This window comes from Perca fluviatilis, chromosome 1 (genome assembly GCF_010015445.1).
Source record: "Perca fluviatilis chromosome 1, GENO_Pfluv_1.0, whole genome shotgun sequence".
In the NCBI taxonomy this organism is placed as follows: domain Eukaryota; kingdom Metazoa; phylum Chordata; class Actinopteri; order Perciformes; family Percidae; genus Perca; species Perca fluviatilis.
This window is the reverse complement of record NC_053112.1, coordinates 13,228,688-13,244,195: the sequence shown is the minus strand read 5'-3', so window position 1 is coordinate 13,244,195 and position 15,508 is coordinate 13,228,688. Positions and strand designations below refer to the sequence as shown.

Here is a 15,508-nt window from a genome sequence, read left to right as displayed (position 1 = left end):
CTGTATCCGTGTCACATTCTCATTAGGTGCTGAGCCCCCCTAAAGGTCTGATCCTAGAATCGCCCCTGCACTTATCCTTTAGCACCAGAGAAACACAGTGATCTACTACATCCCTTTATAGCATTTAGAAACCACATGTTAAGAAGAACAGAAAATACTCTGTGGAGATGTATGTAAAACACAGCCACTGGCCTGTTCTACGTGTAACTGTGACTTTTTTATGAAGTCACAACTCTCCCCTGGGAGGCACCACAAGTCCTGTTGGTGAAGACTGACCACTTTGAGTGCGAGCACATTTGGAAAACCCCCGGTCTGAAGCGAATGCTCTCGTTGACCCTCACAAAAGCTTCTGTTCACATGCTGCACACGCTGATGAAGTGGGTGGCTGAACACGCCAAACGGCCAGAGGGCTGGAGTTTGAGTGTGTTAGTGGCGAAGAAAGTTGTACAATCTTGAAACAGCACCGAAGAACGTTAAATCATGACTCACACCGCCATCTACTGTTTGACTTTTAGTATAACAATATAAATGTTAAAGTTTAGTTTGAAAAAAAATGCCTGAAAGGAAAGAATGAAAGTTTTAAAATTATATTTAATATTTATTAAATTACGCACAGTTTTGTTGCCATACACAGGTACAACAAATCCTACTGATTACATCGAAGTCTTGTCGAGATAATTACAATTTTCCTTATTCTACCGGTTTTTATTTCTTGCTATATTAGAATATTCTCCCAGTGCATTTCACAGAATCGGATATCTATGGTAATTTGGAAGTTTTAACATTCAGTGAGTCTCAGGATTGATAAAAATACTTTGTTACTTAGCCAATTACTATTCTGTGTCTGTTTTAATATTTTAACTGTATTGTGTAGTGACTGCACACCAACAATTAGGTGCTGGTCATAGCAGTGTCCTATTTAGAAGAGAGGGTGACTGCAGAGGAAGCTCACCAACATTTTAGCGTCCTTGGAAAAGCCTAAGTGTAGTCGAAATGTTGGTGCAATGAAGCCATTTGAGTGTAGTGGGTCATCCTCTCTTCTAACTTGGTTTGATTTAATAGAGAGTTACTGTCTGTGGAGCCCTTTGTGACTCAATGAGCAGTGCAGTTTCAAAGTAAACAGGGACGGGAGTTGTAGCACAATAGTCCTCTGTAGTCCTCGTCCTGTTTCTCTTCCAGCAGTTCTTGAGTTTCTCAGCTCAGCACCTGTCTGTGGTGACGGGCCAGTGGGTGTGTGGTGGATCTGGCGTCTGCGTGGCCTGTTTGCCAACCGCAGCTTCAACAATGTGTGACTGTGTCAACACAAATACCACTCCGCCGCTCTCTTGATCCTCCTTGCTCAATCCCCAGGGGCAGGAGGAGACAGCATGGGGGCCCAGTCGGTGGATTTCTTTTCTTCCTTCACCATGTTTACCGTGGTTTTGTACCTGGAGAGAGAAGAAAGCAGGTTCCAGTTTGACATATAAGTAGAGCTGTTTGTCATGGAGAGACAGGCTTGTAGCCAGGATTTTAAAAATACTGAGGTCAAGAGTGCAAAGTCCCCCAGTGCAACCCCAACTGCTCTGACAAATGTGTGCAATGTGGAAAAAGAAAAATGTAAGAGACTGTTGGATATATACATCAGTTGAACATGTTAAAATGTATTTTTGACTAAATTGGGGGTTATAAGTCTTTATAACCCCCAAATATCCTTAAACAGTAGTAGGGCCGTTTCACACTGGCTGCGTGGCGTGAGCGTGTCAGCTGCGTGGCGTGTCCGTTTTTATTTCAGTTCCCATGTAAACAGGTTAGAGCTTTCACACTGCCCGCATGACACGCACGTCTCCTAGCACGCACACATGCCTGAAATAGGAACGATTTTTTCACGCGACACGCAAGCGTGTTGGAAGCGTTTCCAGGCAAAATAGAACACAAAAAGATTTATATGTCATTTTGACACAAATACATATTAATGAATGACATTTTGATGTTTGAAAGTCTCTAGGTTTTGACATAAATGCAGATATAAATGTAAATTAAAAACATAATAATAAATAATTATCGATTTTCTAATATTGCACCGGTCAATACAGAACGAAATATTCTGTAGCCTATTTTGCTGTCAATACTGCAGACGTTGTCTTTGCTGTAATCAAATCAGTAAATATTTAAGTTTAACAAAGTATACTACTGCTTTAGTTCATTTTATCAATGGGAAACATACAGTGCCTTGCGAAAGTATTCGGCCCCCTTGAACTTTTCGACCTTTTGCCACATTTCAGGCCTCAAACATAAAGATATAAAACTGTAATTTTTTGTGAAGAATCAACAACAAGTGGGACACAATCATGAAGTGGAACGGAATTTATTGGATATTTCAAACCTTTTAAACAAATAAAAAACTGAAATATTGGGCGTGCAAAATTATTCAGCCCCCTTAAGTTAATACTTTGTAGCGCCACCTTTTGCTGCGATACAGCTGTAAGTCGCTTGGGTATGTCTCTATCAGTTTTGCGCATCGAGAGACTGACTTTTTGCCCATTCCTCCTTGCAAAACAGCTCGAGCTCAGTGAGGTTGGATGGAGAGCGTTTGCTGAACAGCAGTTTTCAGTTCTTTCCACAGATTCTCGCTGATTCAGGTCTGGACTTTGACTTGGCCATTCTAACACCTGGATATGTTTATTTGTGAACCATTCCATTGTAGATTTTGCTTTATGTTTTGGATCATTGTCTTGTTGGAAGACAAATCACCATCCCAGTCTCAGGTCTTTGCAGACTCCATCAGGTTTTCTTCTAGAATGGTCCTGTATTTGGCTCCATCCATCTTCCCATCAATTTTAACCATCTTCCCTGTCCCTGCTGAAGAAAAGCAGGCCCAAACCATGATGCTGCCACCACCATGTTTGACAGTGGGGATGGTGTGTTCAGGGTGATGAGCTGTGTTGCTTTTACGCCAAACATAACGTTTTGCATTGTTGCCAAAAAGTTTGATTTTGGTTTCATCTGACCACAGCACCTTCTTCCACATGTTAGATGTGTCTCCCAGGTGGCTTTGGGAAACTTTAAACGACCCTTTTATGGATATCTTTAAGAAATGGCTTTCTTCTTGCCACTCTTCCATAAAGGCCAGATTTGTGCAGTATACGACTGATTGTTGTCCTATGGTCAGAGTCTCCCACCTCAGCTGTAGATCTCTGCAGTTTATCCAGAGTGATCATGGGCCTCTTGGCTGCATCTCTGATCAGTCTTCTCATTGTATGAGCTGAAAGTTTAGAGGGACGGCCGGGTCTTCGTAGATTTGTAGTGGTCTGATACTCCTTCCATTTCAATATTATCGCTTGCACAGTGCTCCTTGGGATGTTTAAAGCTTGGGAAATCTTTTTGTATCCAAATCCGGCTTTAAACTTCTCCACAACAGTATCTCGGACCTGCCTGGTGTGTTCCTTGTTCTTCATGATGCTCTCTGCGCTTTACACGGACCTCTGAGACTATCACAGAGCAGGTGCATTTATACGGAGACTTGATTACACACAGCTGGATTCTATTTATCATCATTAGTCATTTAGGTCAACATTGGATCATTCAGAGATCCTCACTGAACTTCTGGAGAGAGTTTGCTGCACTGAAAGTAAAGGGGCTGAATAATTTTGCACGCCCCACTTTTTCAGTTTTTTATTTGTTAAAAAAGTTTGAAATAGCCAATGAATTTCGTTCCACTTCATAATTGGGACCCACTTGTTGTTGATTCTTCACAAAAAATTACAGTTTTATATCTTTATGTTTGAGGCCTGAAATGTGGCAAAAGGTCGAAACGTTCAAGGGGGCCGAATACTTTCGCAAGGCACTGTACATGAGTACAGACAAGGCTAGCAGCAGCAGCGCCGCGTCAGACACGTTTCTGGTGTGTAAAATCCACGTAGCCGCCATGCAACTGACACGCAACTGACACGCCACGCAGCCAGTGTGAAACCGGCCTCAAGGGCATGGCCTTGGTGCCCTCAATGGTAGCTACAGAGCACTATGCAGACTTTTTAAATGTGCTGCAGTGTTTCCTCTATGTTGATTTAACCCCCCCACGGTATCAGAAATAGGGCTGCATTGTTAGAGTGTATGTCGGAGAATAATGCGGTCACTCGGCAGAAAAAGGGAGAAAGGAAAAAGAGACGCTGTCCTGATGATAAGCCAGTTGAGATTGTGTGTGTACGTCCTTGAGAACTGTAAGTCGTATAACTTATGTTGTCAGTTCATTTTAGCCTGGTCTTGCAAATTTAAATTAAGTTAACCGGTGATTTTCGGACCTGTCCCCACTGCTAAAAAAACAAAACAGGAAACACTGTGCTGTATAAAGAAACTGACTTGACTTGGGATGTAACTGCTGTAAATGTAACTGAGAAGTTGTTTTCTGAAACAAGTATGGCAAATGCCTCGTATTCTGCCTTAAATGCTGGTATCGGTAATATGCAAGTCTAGTCACCGATCAAATACCGCACCGCGTAATGTAGCCCCGAAAAAAATCTACTTTAAAGTAATTAATTTAGTTATTTCTCCGTTATGATCGACTGTCAAATTAGATAATAAAAGAAAGGCATTAATTCTCTCTTTATAGTGGTTCATGTTTCACTAAAGGGTTTAACCTGAGCCAGCAACAACAGTGATACTGTAGCAATCATATCACATCCATACAGGGTAAGTAGTACACCGCTGTTAAAAACAAAATACATCTCTGGAACATCTCTACTGCAGAGATGGTCCACTGAATTTGCCAGTGTTATGTTTCACAGTGCCGGGGGAAGAAGTCAGAGGTTCTGGGACTGTGTGAAGCTCCCACCTGCTTGCCTGAGTGTCAGCTAAACATTTTCTTTAGTTTGGAGAAGAAGCCCTCCTCTTCATTCTGCTGCTGCTGCTTGTCCTGTCCCTCCTCTGAGCTGGTGGACTTTGCGCCAGAATCTGAGGTGCTGCTGCTCCCTCCTGGACACAAACACACACTGCATCAGCTCAACTGCTCACATCGCTGCGGTGCACAGAAACTGGCTGACTGTCTATGTCTATTCATAGAACTAAAATCTCTTCTCAAGTCACTTAAAGAACAACAACAAGTATTAAGCTTGTGGGAACTGTAGAGCTTTTTTTTTCTAAGAAACCTCTGACTAAATGTGATTTTATAAGTTTACATGTACTTATTTTTACTTACATTTTTATGTAATGTATCTGTTATTTTATTGTTTGTATTTTTTTGTGTGTTTTTATTTATTTATATCTTTATAGGAATTAGAATTGATGTGTCTGTGCTATTGCTGTTTACCTGATTCCTTGTATAATGCAATTCTAGACGGAAGTGCTGTTTGAGCTGAACGGTGGAGGTGACCTCCAACACTGACCTGCAGAGGGCTCGACACCGTTGACCGTCCCCTGAACATCCGTCTCCTCTTCAGCATAACTCAGCAACAGAGAGCGCTGCCTACGAGTCAACTTCCTGCAGGAACAAGAAACACCAGAAACACAATTTAAATATTCAGACTACATCGCGTGTAACTGTTACCGCTTCACGGTGTAGGACATCAGAATCAGAAACAAGGAAGAGAAAAAGTAAAAAACATATGGAGAAAAGAAATTTACAATAAATGTATGTAAAATACATATACATATATTTTAAAAGTGAAAAAGAGCTGTACAGTGTTTACAATAAAGAGAATAGATGAAAAGGAGATGACAGTATGAAGATAAATCTAATAAAACTTTTAGTACTACTGCACCATTACATAACATGGACAAATCTTGATGTCTTGAAGACCAAGTCCTACAAAATGTGATAATTTAACATGACATTTTTTTTATCTAAAATTAATAAATCATGTTTTTTTATTAAAAATGACCATAGTCATTCAGTTATTGCAGTCATTATTTTGTTACGGCAACAACTGATATTTCCATGATTTGCTAAAACAAGTACAATTGTCATATTAATCTATTCTAATTAGGCTCACTGAGTAGTCAACCATGCATTTATATCAATCAATCAATTTATTTGTCTTGTGAAATCATATCAAATACCATTTCAGTAAAATGTAATCCTGTCAGTTCCTACAATTTAGGCATTAAAAACAGTAATACTAATACATGTATATATGTGTATGATGGAGGGGGGCGAGGGGGGGGGCAGTCTTAGGCAGTGTTTCACATCTATGTGGGACTTACTTTGGCACTCTGATCTTGATGTGTACATAGTGATCTCCATAGCTGTAACTGTTCATTCTCCGAATGCCTTTCCCCTGCAGCCGGATTACCTGATCACCCTGGCAACTGGCAGGAATCTGAAAACAACAGAAATTTGCTGTACTCAAAACACTGTGAAAAGGAAATGAACATGACACATGATACATCCAAAAATAAGAAATGGGAGTGCCATTACTTCAAAATTGTACAGTACTTGACTAAATTCACTTAGTCGCTTTAAAATTCAGAAAGTATTTTCATTCAGACATATTGAATGGAAGGAAACTGGTCCTTATTTAGCATGACTGGAACTCACACTTCACTTTAACTATGACTCTTCTGAATAAACAAATAACCATTGGCTGTGTATTCTGAGTAGGAAGAACAGCCTCAAAATCAGTATTGTATCTGAGGGGGAGATTGGGGAGTGATGCTGTATATTGTTCACATAATGCAGCCAAACTGTTGATTTGGCCATTCCTTATGTTTCGGCTATCTCTCCGATGGATGAAACAGCTTTTGACTCCAGTGTTTCCCACACAGACTATTGTGTGGCGGTCCGCCTCACTATCAACACCGGCCACCGCACATTGCGTTTCGTTATTTCTTTTTAAACGCTATTTAAAATACGTTCTTCTGCATTTCCTTTCCCTGCTCTCCGCCGTCTCTCTGTCACTTGTGTCTCGCTCACACACACAGTGCGGTGTTGTTTTTTAAGCCCCCAACGTCACCTTCCAGGCACCGCGGCAATGGTTAGGTTTAAAGTTACGGTGAGGGTTAGCTGCCTGTAAGGCGACGTTGGAGGCTTAAAACACCATCGATCCCACCGTGCACACAGCGTCTGCCTCCATCAAGGAGAGAAGACGGCTGGCGAAATTCACAAGTTCACGAAAGGTTGGTATCTATCTCGTGACTCTTAGCAAACAAGCGATTGCGCCTGCTTTAGAAAGTTAACTAGTCGCAAGTTTGCGGTAAAATGCAGTTGGGTTGTCGAGGTCAAAACACTATATGTAGCAGCTGTAAATGAAATAAATGTATTATAAATAATGTTATGTCATTTTTTTACTCTTACACTGAATGTTTGCTGCTTCAATCCAGATGAGTATTGAAAAGTATTTTCCGCGACTGAAAAAGGCACGCGTTGAGGATGAGGACCAGCCTGAACCGGAGGTATCAGTCTGAAACAGAGCTGAACAGTCCGACCAGTGGAATTAGTTATATTATTAATTTGGGCTTCAACCAGTGAAAGACAGGGGAGAGAAAGAGATAGATTTGTTAGGCATTGAAGTAGGAGATGAGGACATCTCTCTCTCTCTCTCTGTGGGAAACACTGGACTCAATTGTCCAATTATTTTATGTATGAAAATGTTTGCAATTCTAAACCCTTCCTCCAATTTTGATGTAAATACCCTCAAAATAAAGCTGAAAATCTGCACTACAATTTCATCTTGATGATGTCTTTTAAAATCCACTGTGTTAGCGCACAGGGCCAACATTTAGAAAATGGTGCCACTGTCCAAATATTTCCGAACCTAACTGTACTTACCAATATACTGACGGGTTGATAGAGGCCCGGTGCTGTGGCTGTGCCCCCCAGAATGGCCTGAGCTACAGAGATGAAAACATCTGAGTGGATGTCTACTCCATTGCGCCTGAACACCGGGCTTCCCTGAACCTGCACAGAGACATTTCACAGATAACACATCTAACTCAAATGCGTTGCAAGAAATGAATAACCCCTTCAATACTTTAACAACTAACAATACTCACCCTGAACGTGATGAGGATTTCTTTTGTCCCTACTGACATACGCACTGTCTGACCATTTTCCACTCCTGTGAGAAAATGTCACAAACCATGTTATTTTTGTTTGTCATTATGTAACATCTTTCAAATCCAACAGTGGTCAAAGCAGCTTTACTGCTTGTGTCAAATTTACATAGACTCACAATTTGAACAGATGTGTGAATTTGTTCCTTGGGTGACTGGGCAAAACCTACCAGCAGGTACTGGTACAGTGACTGTCTGCCTCTTCTTGGTCTGCCCTGAACCTCGGCACAGTGCGCAGTGCGTGTTTATGATTGATCCCTTCCCACCACAGCGTCGACAGGCGGTGCGCATCATGAAAGGACCCGTGTTGATTGACTCCTGCAGGCGGCAACGCAGACAGACTAATAGATCAGGTGGAACAGTGTGGGGAAATCTTGAGAGGAAACTAACAGAACAATTAGAACCCCAATAGCTCGAAGACAGTTAAGGGGCCCTGCTAACTATCCCGCTGCCACCTGTGGGTCTGAAACTCACCATGCCAGTGCCGTTACAATAGTGACACTGAGAGACTTTGGTGCCCGGCTCATTGCCCCTTCCATCACACCTCGGACAGGCGTCCTCAATGTTCACACTGAGCTCCTTATTCGCACCCTTCGCTGCCTCTGAAAACGTAAGCTCCATCACAAACTGTGGAAGGACACAAAAAAATGGGTTATCTTCTTAACATTTAATGCACGTATGTTTAACTAATTCTTTACTTTAATAAGGATGAAAATGTTCAAATAGCAAAATGAAAAAAAGTAGAATAATGGTTTAATGTTATAATATCAAAACATGTTGGTGCTACAGTGATGGGAGTTCTGACCTCGGGCCTTTGTTCAAACATGTTGTGGATGCCTCCGAAGCCCGTTCCTCCAGTAAACTCTCCAAAGATCTTCCTGAAGAGCTCCTCAGGGTCTATACTGGTCCCCCCGGCCCTGTAGTACTGCTGCTGGCCCGATGCCCCAGCACGGCTCGCGTCGAAGCCTGCCGCTCCGTATGTGTCATACTGCTTCCTCTTCACCTCGTCACTCAGCACCTTCACACAAAAAACAACAACAATGATATTTTGGGTTTTCATACGCAAGTTTGAATGACATCATTTGATGATGCTGCTCATCATAAATTACTAATTCTCCTGCACTTTTAAATAACTGGAGTGGTAACTACTGTAAATTATCTCTGACACTTTTATGCAATTGGTTTTGTACCTCATAGGCTTCAGCCAGCTTGGCAAACTTCTCTTTGGCCTCTGGCTCATCTGGGTTGGTGTCCGGGTGGTACTTCTTTGCCAACTGGAGAGAGACAAAAAGTAGGAAGAAACATGAGGGCTAGGCCTGTCGCAATATGCAATAAATCAATTCAAAACTTATTTAAATTATCGCGGCCAGAAAAAATTCCATTTATTTATTGTGTTTGGTTTTTATTCCAGTGCATTTTTTGTTAACAGAGACTGAGAGTCCATTTTATTTATTGTTTTTGGTTGTTTTGTTCATTTATTGTGGATATTTAAAATGTCTTCCAGTTCCAGTGTTAAATATTCTTTAGAAATAAGTTAATAAGTTTATTAGGGCGACCTCTAGCTCACCCGGCAAGAGTATGTAGGCAGAGTCCTTCGCAGCGGTGCAGCTTCGAATCCGACCTGCTGTGTGTCATCCCTAGGGCTGCTCCCTTTTAGTCGATTAGTCGACTAATCGGTCGTGGTGGTCTTAGTCAACTTAGATTTCTTTAGTCGAATAGTCATGTTTTATGCTTTTTTCATGCTGAATGACTTATTTCCAAGAAACGTATGAGCACATCTCTGGTAAACACAAGAATTAAAGTGGTGCTTTTGCATGACTCTTTGCGGAGAAACTCAGATTTACAGACCTGTCGATTAAATCAACTAATCGATTAGTCGATACAATTGAACGAGTGTTAGTCGACTAAGAATTTCTTCAATCGAGCACAGCCCTAGTCATCCCCCATCTCTCTCCCCCTTTCCGGTCTATCCAATGTCACTATCTAATGAAGGGAAAAGCCCCCAAAAAATAATCTTTAAAAAGAAATAAAAGTTTTTTGATCTTTGAAAAGGTGTACCTGCATTATTATGCCATTTTCATTATTAGATTAGATGAAAATGGTCTCAGAACGACAATATTATCGTTTATCGCAATAATTTCTGGGACAATTTATTGTCCAGCAAAATTAGTTATCGTGGCAGGCCTAGCTAATGAGGGCTGAGAATGAGAAACCAGGATTTTAAAGGTCTTTCTTAAAGCTTTAGTGCGCACATTTTTGATATTAATAAATGTCCGTTACATTCAAGCCATTGCCAAATGAGTTGCTACAAAGCTAATTAAGACTATCAGCTCCACACAACTCTCTCTGGATTTCTCAGTATGACTATGTTTGTGATCGTCCGGTGACTTTCCTGCGCAGAAGCTCGAGTGAAGATAATGACCTCTTCTTAAGAGTCCATCATGTTTTTTTAATCCTCCGTCTCCTCCTTGCATACTAGCAACTGCATGGAGGAGGGGTGGGGGCACGGGCACGATCACGGAAGGCTTATATCATGTGGACGTGCCGACAGTGTTGTTGTCATTACTTAGAATTCCTCATGGGGGAGACAGAAACTACGCACTATAGCTTTAAGGTACCCAAACAATCATAAACATTGTGTAAAACAATAGTGTGACACAGCAAAGTGTTTCTCTGACCTGGTAGTATGCCTTCTTGATGTCCTTCTGTGTCGCAGTGCGGGAGACACCCAAGACTTCATAGAAGTCTGTCTTGTTTGCCAACCTGCTGCTGGTATGAAAAGAGTGGCAGGCAATGCCACGGGGACATCTTGAGCCTGCAGAGAAAAGGATCCAAAAGTGAAAGTTTAATAGACAGTACTACTGTACATTCAGATTCTGATGGTGGTGATGGCGCAGTGGATATGACACATGCCTTTGGTGTGGGAGATCTGGGTTCAATTCCCACTGGGGTACATCAACCAACGTGTCCCTGAGCAAGACACTTAACCCCTAGCCGCTCCAGAGGTGTGCGGCCTCTGACATATGTAGCAATTGTAAGTTGCTTTGGACAAAAGCGTCAGCTAAATGACATGCAATGATGTGACATCTGCAATAGTTCATAATGTGGAGTTTTTTGTGCATAGTCCCAAGAAGCTAGCTGTTTATCATCAACAAGGTTTCACCAACTTTTTTGTGCATTTTGGCCATCAGCACATAATTTAATGAAATGCCCATAACATGTCAGCAAGAAACAAACATGGCATCAAAGCTCCTGACTGTACTCCCTTCAGCACACACAATTACGTATAATATATATAGGGCGATCTGAGTACTTCTTCCACCACTAACCAAATGACGCTGATACAAAGGGCTGTACGGCCGTAACATATGGCCAGTGTGGAAAAACTGTTACTGATGTAATCATACTGGTAAACAGAGAGCAGTTACATCATATGCCAATGCTAACTAGCCTTGGAGGACTATGGTAGCCTTAAACTGGCTGCACACTTTCTAATGTTGCACAACACAAAGCCTGGAAGACGGGGTTATGTATATTTAAACAAACTGTTGGCGTTACAAACAGTGACAGAGGATTGCTGCTATAATAAACTCTCTTGATGTTATGCTAACAGTTAGCTAGCTATCTCACCTGTCAGTCCTTTCAATGTCACGACATTTCCATGTGTCCAGGAGCTCCGGCTAACCGCTATCCCTCCCCGGTGTGTCTGCCATATCGTCGCTGAACAAACTCCAGCATGTCTGGCGGAGAGAGTCGGAAAACAACCGCTACGGTGTCCAGTAGAAACTGATGTCGATAACCAGCGTGTAGTCTGCCGTGCAGCGGAGGACGCCATTTTCGCGTCACTACCGGTGTGACATCTGCGGTCTGCGCATGTGCGGGTTATTAAAATTGACCATAACCAAATAAAAGTAGTGCACTTGTCCATGTTGTGCTACTTCACACCATGCACTAAACTATAAAAAAGACTCTTGGATCAGCTGGAAAATGCATCGTCACAAAGCTGATAACAGGGCTGTTTTTCCTGAGCTCATGAAAAGTTTAATTTTTAGATAGCCTACGTGGAGATATGGTACATTGTGCGTCCGCCTCGAAAGGAGTAATTTTTCTATGGTGCGTGTAGTAGAAATGTACCGCAGGTAGATGTGACGTTAACTTCTTTTTTTCTTTTTTTTTAAGTTAAGATTTTACTCTTGAGAGCACAATAAAAATATCTTTGGCACCCTTACATTGAGGTCAAAGGTCATCCGGAAGAGAATTGTACATTTTTCAGTTGCACCCTGAGATCGACTTTGGCTACCTTTCTTCTTATGAAATGTGTTTGTGAAATGATTTCATTGAAATGTTATTATATTTAAAATAAATTGCAGTTATGCTGCTGCCATAAGGATAAAGACCCTTACTCATGCATGCATCATACAGACAGTAGATGGCGTCACAGAGCTGTGAATCGGCAGACACTGCATTTTATTACATTATGAATGAACTCAACTGAACTTAATTGGATCATTTTCTTAAACTGACTTATTTAGTGCTTATAGATCACTTGTTTCAGAGGCACAGTAGCAGCATACTCTAATGTAACTAAAAGATAAAGAAAACTGAAAACTGCAGTACTTTTGTGTTGTTGAAAGGTCACTGAAAGGGTGGTGAGACAAGAAATCAGTTAGGTGTCAAGACTGGGTCAGACAAGTTTTGTAGAGCTTCATGATTGAAAATATCTTTATAAAATGACAGAATGTACGTTTTTCTTTCCACAACAATGGAATGTCCTTAGTCATAATGTTTTTTAGTTCATGCTCAAAAGTATACAGTCATATTGTATAGGCTTCACTGAACTGACAATAAGTAACACATAGCTTTGCATAATACAACCAAATAGGTAAAATAAAAACAATTTTTAATAAATTTTTAAGAGATGCAACACAGGGACCCAAATGTGTTTTGGGTCCCAGAGTGTCATGGTCATGAATGTCATACTAAAGTCAAACCCAAACTATTTCCCTCATATTTACTTAGCAACACCAAGCAAAGAGACACTATCTGTTGACACGACAGGAGGACGGTATGAGAGACAAAAGCCGATTAGAAATATCAAAACTTTCATGTCTTGAGTTATGTCAGGGGTTTTTTAGGCGGCGAACATGTTGAATGGGTGTCAGTGTGTGTGACCTGATGAAAGAGAAGCTCACGCTCCCTTTCAGTTTCCCCTCCTTCCTCCCTGCCATCACTCTCTCATTCCCCGCCGTTTCCAAGGCGATCTCCAAAACAGCATCCCAGCTGTGTGTGTCTGTGTGGAATGCGTTACCAGAGGAGGCTGACATTTGCCACTCAGTCATGTAAATAGCTCTCTGAGCAACGATCTTTATCTCAACAAAGATGCTCTGACTTCCAACATCTGAGCGCCAAACACAAACTGGTTAATATTCAGATACATAGTGATGTGTGTGCACGTGAATGTTGACAGGCCAAATATGCTGAATGATGGGTTTATGTTAATATATTTTGGGTATTTGAGCGACTGAATTGTTTGAGCAACTTCTTATCCTTCGGTCATTCTTCGCTTTTTAATCTCTACAGCTATGGAGATGGAGGGTCTCAGGTCAAGTCATCCAATCAGTGGGAGGTAGGGCAGGGGTGTCAATCTTCCCTCAACTACTTATGCTCCTTCCCCTCCAGCTGGACACACACACACACACACACACACACACACACACACACACACACACACACACACACACACACACACACACACACACACACACAAAAAGCCCATCTTGTTGTCATAAAGTGCTGGGTTCAAGCTGCAGTGCTCATTGCAAGCCTGTGGTTGTAATTAGTGTTTTGGAGTTATGAACGATGGTAATAGAGATCCATATATCAGCCTCACTGTCAGGAAACAGCACGGCTACTTCACACCTCAGGCCAAAACACACACACACACACACACACGGAGGAAGACAACTGACCGAGATTGCTCCTGTGCAGCTCAAACAAACGCACAGTTGTCAGAAAAAGTTTTGCAGCATGAGCCACACATGCCAAAATCTGATGTCAGCGGTGCTAATCACAACTACAGTACAGTTATATTACACCATGTCCTCTAAGAATTCTCGATACCGATTGGCTGGCAGGTGTGGATTAACTTTTACTAACCGTACAGTATAACCGCACACAAGACAGCAACAGTGAGGTTTAGCTGAAAAGCTTTGAGCTAAGTTTATTTGTGTAAGCAATAAGATTAATGATTAAATTACTATCCCGTCCTCACACTGCATTACTGTACAGCTGAATGTTTTGGGGTTGGTGAGGATGTAACTATACTGTAAATTCCCTTCATGTTTCAGGGTTTAAAGGGCTGATAGAATGCAAAACCGATTTTACCCTGTCATAGTTGAATAACGACAGTTCGGTGGGTAAATAGCATATACATACAAGCTCAAAATCCCATTGACACCCCTTTACTATGAAAATCTCATATTTTGAAACTGCCGCTGAAAACATTTACATAGGCTACACAACTGACCTAAGATCAGGTAGAATCTAGGTCATGTAGATCTCTGCTATTCCATTACAAAATTCACTTCTGAAACTTTTTTTTCAGAAATGCAAATTCGCTCAACCAATCAGTGTGCGTCTCTAATGCATGTGTATGGCGGTTCGCTCAACCAATCAACGCGCGTCTCTAATGTGTGCGTATGGCAATTCGCTCAACCAATCAGCGTGCAACTCATCTAAATTTTCATGAGCATACCATATTTGGAAGAAAAGCTCTTGTTACAAATAGGGCCGAAACACAGGGATGCATAAGGGCCAGTAAAATATCAACCAGGCCATTTTCAGCCCAACCAATGTTACATACCCCATTAGGAGACCATAAGGAACAGTGTGAAATACCCTATGTAATCATTCTATCACCCCTTTAAAATGAACACATAGGCTATTCAAGTGTTAGTAATTTTTGACTGGGCATTCCACTCATTTTACAGTTTCACAGACCTAAGGAGTGCTACTCAGCATATACCTGCAATTTTGCAGGAGCTTTAACAAGTCTGAGAAAACAACCCAAATCATGTCATCTTGGATGGGCTTTGGAGACTACAACTTTCAGACATTTTTTCCCCACAAAGACTACAAAGCCTGTGTTACAAACTGGGGAGCAAGCAGGGAAAACCGAATGAAAGAAGCTACCAAGTAATGAGTTTGGATCCAGCTTGACCAACATAACGGGAAAAAAAATCTGTATATCTAGCCACTTATGTTGAGAAAATAAAATGTATCCGTCTTTAAATCCCCCAATTTCGTAAAATGCTATCCCAAATTGCTGGAGTCATCTTTTCATTTGACGTTTATTTTCTTATCTGTCAGTGGATTTAGCTGGGAGTCCACCTAGGTAAGATGTCCCATATGGGGCATCTAGTGGACTAGCAATTAGGACCGTAAACTGTAAGTGCAACCGCAACATCTATTGATTCTAGCAGGGGGG

The 15,508-nt window shown here is 41.5% G+C and overlaps 1 protein-coding gene across 3 annotated transcripts; it reads right to left on the bottom strand.

Moving 5' to 3' along the window:
- Positions 1–571: 571 nt before the first annotated feature.
- LOC120567194 (dnaJ homolog subfamily A member 3, mitochondrial-like) lies at positions 572–11,879 on the bottom strand. Of its 3 annotated transcripts, none has more exons than XM_039814114.1 (12): positions 11,653–11,879; positions 10,701–10,837; positions 9,213–9,296; positions 8,828–9,040; positions 8,497–8,649; positions 8,193–8,340; positions 7,963–8,027; positions 7,739–7,867; positions 6,175–6,290; positions 5,358–5,452; positions 4,808–4,947; positions 572–1,427 (listed from the first exon to the last, which is right to left on the bottom strand). In XM_039814114.1, exons 1-11 carry the CDS (start codon positions 11,855–11,857, stop codon positions 4,823–4,825), a joined length of 1,470 nt encoding a protein of 489 aa, XP_039670048.1. In that variant the 5' UTR covers positions 11,858–11,879; the 3' UTR covers positions 572–1,427; positions 4,808–4,822. The 3 variants fall into 3 exon arrangements, with proteins under 3 accessions (XP_039670048.1, XP_039670054.1, XP_039670059.1); XM_039814120.1 differs by having other exon boundaries at positions 4,816–4,947; XM_039814125.1 differs by lacking the exon at positions 4,808–4,947.
- Positions 11,880–15,508: the final 3,629 nt, after the last annotated feature.

Excerpts from the sequence above, each read along its gene's own strand:
- LOC120567194 (XM_039814114.1), bottom strand. The coding sequence starts at position 11,857 with ATGGCGTCCTCCGCTGCACGGCAGACTACACGCTGGTTATCGACATCA. Across the intron at positions 10,838-11,652 it reads GACATTGAAAGGACTGACAG|GCTCAAGATGTCCCCGTGGC; the intron begins GTGAGATAGCTA and ends TTTTCTCTGCAG. Across the intron at positions 9,041-9,212 it reads AGCTGGCTGAAGCCTATGAG|GTGCTGAGTGACGAGGTGAA; the intron begins GTACAAAACCAA and ends TTTTGTGTGAAG.